Raw genomic sequence first — 4,686 nt, forward strand, 5'->3', positions numbered from 1 at the left:
CTGCTGAAGCGGTCCTCCTCCGAGTCCAGCTTCTCGTACTCTTTGATCTGCAAGGCACAGAGACCCTCCCTTGAATGGTTTCTCGCTGCTGCTCCTTCCTTACAGTTTTCTGACCGAGCGACTGGACCAACGGACTGCCAGCCCCAGGGGGCACTGGGGGCACAGCATGACACCAAAGCCGGAAGCCTGATTTGCGCCCCAGTGCCCAGCTGCCCCCAAACCACCCAGTGAATACTCAAGAAAAAGACCTTTGGCAGGACGTCTGGGGCTCGGAATCAGCCTGCGACTGGGAACAGTCATGCCCCACGCGCTGAGACTGCTGGGAGGCCGGAGAGGCCAAACAATTAACCATCGTCCCACGAGGCAGAGCTTGTGTTCTGCTAGCAGAGAGACAGACGTGGGGGGACTCTGGCCTGCTAGAGGTGCGAGGCTGATTTCTCCTCCGCTGCTAACATCTTGTCCTGAAAGTCCCCTTGTCAGATTTCCCCAGCAATTAGCCGGGGGGGGGGGTGTGTGCCATGATGTCACCCTTCGGGCTGCAAGCCCCCAAACACCAACACAAACTCACAGCGTTCTGTCCAAATTGCCCTGTGTCTGGTGCAATTCCAGGGCTATTTTTGGGCAGGAACGCACAGGAACGGAGTTCTGGCTGGCTCCCAAGTTGGCCACGCCCAGCAGGAACTCATTAGCATAATAGGCCACACCCAACAGCAGGAACTCATTAGGATTGGCTACATTAGGGGTGTGTGGCCTAACATGCAAAGGAGTTCCTGCTGCAAAAAGAGGCCCTGGGTTTTGACAACAAACAAGGTAAACAGAATAACAAGCAAAAGGTGGGTGTGGCTGGATGACCACACTTCTGGTAACATGTGGGTGTGGCCTAATGTGCTATTGAACTGTGCTGTCAGGGGTGTGGCCTAATATGCTAATGAGTTCCTGCTGGGCTTTTTCTACAAAAAGAGCCCTGGCAATTACATTCGTCAGCACCCTGGGTCATTTGTTCACTCCCAGTGCAGAATCATCCCCCCCCCTGTCTGTCTGTACACGAGTTGCAGCTCCACCCTCATCCCTGTCAATCACACAGACTGGGTTCCTTGGGGGTGGCAGCATTCTCACCCCCAACACGCCGCCCTCAGAGTAAGCGGCTTGGGGGCGCAGGGGTGAAGTTCCCTCCAGTGTTCCCTCTAAGCTGAGTTAGAGTGAGCCAGCTCACAGTTTTTTATCCTCCAGCTCACACATTTTTGTCTCAGCTCAGGAAGGATGGCTCCAGAGCAAACTAATTAATGCAGGAGCCGAATGGCTTGCTCACAACTTTAATGCCAGTAGCTCACAAAGTAGAATTTTTGCTCACGAGACTCCACAGCTTAGAGGGAACATTGGTTCCCTCCTGTTTTAATTTGCCTATCAGAAGTTTTTTTGGGGGGAGGGGACTTATATTAAGAGTTTCCATTTGCCCCTTCAAGCCCCAGCACAGCTATCAAGCAAGGCTCCCTCGAAGCTGTGGAGTCTTGTGAGCCAAAATCCTCATTTGTGAGCTGCTGGCATTAAAGTGGTGAGCGAGCGGTTTGGCCGCTGCATAAAATAGTCTGCCCTGGAGCCATCCCTTCCTGAGCTGAGGCAAAAACGTGTGAGCCGGGGGCTAAAAAACTGTGAGCTGGCTCACACTCACTCAGCTTAGAGGGAACACTGCGACCAAGATGTCCCCCACACATAACTGTTTCTTCCTCTGAGTCAGTAAGAACTGCGTCCAGACCAGGTATATTCACACCCTGTTACCACCACACATTTTTAATTTATTTTCATTTATTTAATGCAATTTGTATCCCGCCCTTCCCGCCGAAGCGGGCTCACATGGGCATGCAACTTCTCTCTCTTATGCGTCTTGCAACGCCTCGCCCCATCTCTCTCTCTCTCTCTCTCTCTCTCAAAAAAAAACATCACCTCTTACCTTGCCCCCCTCCCCCCCCCCCCCCGGCCAGTCAGATGCAGAGCGGCAGCTGGGAGGGTGAGAGGAGCCAGGGGGTCACGGCACCACCAGCCCTTCGGAGCACTTTTGCTGCTCCCAGCGGGGCCACGGCAGGAACTGCCACCGTGCCAACCTTGCGAGCACCACGTCCAAGACAGGGACTCCTTGCTCCCCCCCCTCCCCACACCAGGCTCCCTGGCAAAGAATCTTCTTAAACGCCCAAATTAGAAGGCGCAAGTTACCTAAGAGCTAAAAAGCGCACACATTTGACAGCTGCAGCTGAATCACTCCCGATAAGTGTTTGATCGTGACTCACAGAGCCAGCGCTGAGATTCCTCGAGTGTGGAGCCCTGCCACATCTGACAAGCTGCTAATGCGATCCCCGTTTCTTCACTGCTTTGCATATTTCAGGCAGGGAGACATGCTGGGGGGGGGGTGTCTTTAACGGGAGTCTTGCATTTCTCAGTGCGGAGGACCCTTCCGGCGACGCTTCCCCCCCCCCACTCCCACACCACCCCTGCCTCCTACTCTAGAGATGCCTGCCAGCGCCTCTGCACATAATGATTTTTAGAAGACAACAAGGGGTAAAGTCACTCCCTTCTCCGAATCACGGCACATTTGACTCCTCATCTGTTCCAAGGCAGGCGGAAGAAGCCTGATCAGAGTTACACAGAACTGGGATGAATCAGAATGGGGCGGGGCCCAGAGAGGATGCTCTTTTTGGTCCTCCATATCCCTCCATAAACCCAATCCCTGTGCCTTTTCCCTCCTTGGATTTACTGCCATGTCCTCAGCAGTAAGAGCGAGGGATACTCGTTCCCCAGCATTCATGGAGTCATAGAGTGGGATGGGACCTCCAGGGTCATCTAGTCCAACCCCTTGCACAAGGCAGGAAATTCACAAATCACCCCCCCCCCCCGTGATCCCCTGCTCCACGCCCAGAAGATGACAAAAAAACCTCAAGGATCCCCGGGCCAAACTGGCCTGGAGAAAAAAATAGCTTCCTGACCCCCAAAGTGGTGATCTGCATTTCCCTGGGCGTGTCAGAAAGGGCCACGAGAACTAAGCACTGAGGCAACCCGTCCTGCCCTCCCTTCTCATGATCTGCCGGAGTTCACGGAATCAGCATTCCCGTCAGATGGCCATTCAAGAGGTTGACCTGCAAAGGCAAGGGGGACCAAACACCCCACGGGCCACCCTGCACCGAGGGCCTGCCCCACCCCCTTCAGGCCACTGGACTCCCAGTACTATACTGAAGAAGGATCCGGCCGTCGCTGACATATTGCGGGACACCCCTTACCTCTTCGTAAAACTTCAGCTGCGGGACCCCTTCTTCAACATCGTTCAGGCAAAAGTCCTTGAACAGCAGAAAACCTGGCAAGTAAAACGTAAGTGTACAGTTAACTGGAACGGGCCTCGCAAAGGAATAATCTAGTAATAATGATCCATCCCCAATTAAGAAAAAAACAGGAATATGATGGAATCTTGCTGGCATGAGTCAAAAATCCCCATTTCAATTTTTCCTTCTTCCTGGTGAAAACTGAACCCCAAGTCTTTATTGCTGAACCATCTGGCGCCCCACATGCTGAATCCCCCCCCCCCAAAAAAGTGCAAATTTTTCAACACCAGATTGCATTCCAAGGATCTGCAGCCCAGGGGGGGCCTTCCCCCAACTCTTGCAACAAGGGGAAACTGATACCAGAAGCGGAACGAATCCATAAGACTTTACTCTATGTCAGTCAATTAGCATATCGTATTTATAAATGATTAATGGTATTTACAACGTCAAAATGCATAAAACAAACCATTAAATTACTGTTTTCAAATGGATTGATTTCAGGTCAAAATGGACAGAAATGTCTGTGTTAAGTCGTGCGCTTAACAAAGAGTCGGAGAGTGATTTCAGCAAGAATGCGGTTTATTCTTCAGCTCAGTTACTTCTCCGTTACGGTACAGCAATCGCCAGCCAGAACCCATCGAACTATTTACACTGGCTTGTCGATATTTAAACACTCCCGGCTAATGTAGCCACACCCCCTGTACAGATAACAACCTATGAGGTTGAAGATACAATACCCAATCACAAGCGGTCCCGCTTTTCATAGTGATTGGTAGACACTCTCTGGGCTAGGACTCCTATTGGTTACATTAGGATCCTAGCCCAGGCTGAAGCTTAACATTAAGTTCCAATGAGGCGATTCGCATGTCAGTATTTACATTCAAGTCAATACATAACAAATCCCTCCCCCCTAAGCAAAAACATTATGTACAATCGTAATCGCTTAAGTAGGTGGGCACTCTGCGCACTCTCTGAGACCTCCGTGGCGTAGGAGGTTCAGGGCACCTTAGAATTGGAGGCACTCGGCTTGACTCACTCTCGAGTGGGTCAGTTACGCTTCCATCCCTTGCAGTGGGTCCAAGAGTAGGGGTCTGCCCTCCCTCAGGGACAGTACTGGGCTCGGCAGGCTCGGCAGTACTCACCTCCGGCAGAGGTATGGGATGGTCCTCGGGGTCGGAGAGTAGGGGTCTGCCCTGACTCGCCGACAGTACCGGGGCCCTCGGGCACATCGGCACTTACCTCAGGAAGAGGTTGAGGAATGTCCTCCGGTTCCTGGAACTCCACTGGCAGTGAGGTGGGGCGGCCAGTCGCCCACCGCTGCCTTAACTGGTCAGTGTGTCGCCTCCACTTGCGCCCGTCCGCAAGCTGGACAACGTACATT

At 52.6% G+C, this 4,686-nt stretch overlaps 1 protein-coding gene across 1 annotated transcript in view; it reads right to left on the reverse strand.

Moving 5' to 3' along the window:
- Positions 1 to 4,686, reverse strand: part of ADRBK2 (adrenergic, beta, receptor kinase 2) — an 84,357-nt gene that overhangs the window by 42,740 nt on the left and 36,931 nt on the right. The window contains exons 3-4 of the mRNA XM_015426417.1: positions 3,267 to 3,340; positions 5 to 47 (exon numbers count right to left, since the gene is read on the reverse strand). Of these exons, the coding sequence (XP_015281903.1) occupies positions 5 to 47; positions 3,267 to 3,340 (117 nt within the window). The remainder of the gene's footprint in view (positions 1 to 4; positions 48 to 3,266; positions 3,341 to 4,686) is intronic.

This window comes from Gekko japonicus, unplaced genomic scaffold, assembly GCF_001447785.1.
Source record: "Gekko japonicus isolate JY-2015 unplaced genomic scaffold, Gekko_japonicus_V1.1 scaffold856, whole genome shotgun sequence".
NCBI classification, from domain to species: Eukaryota; Metazoa; Chordata; class Lepidosauria; order Squamata; family Gekkonidae; genus Gekko; species Gekko japonicus.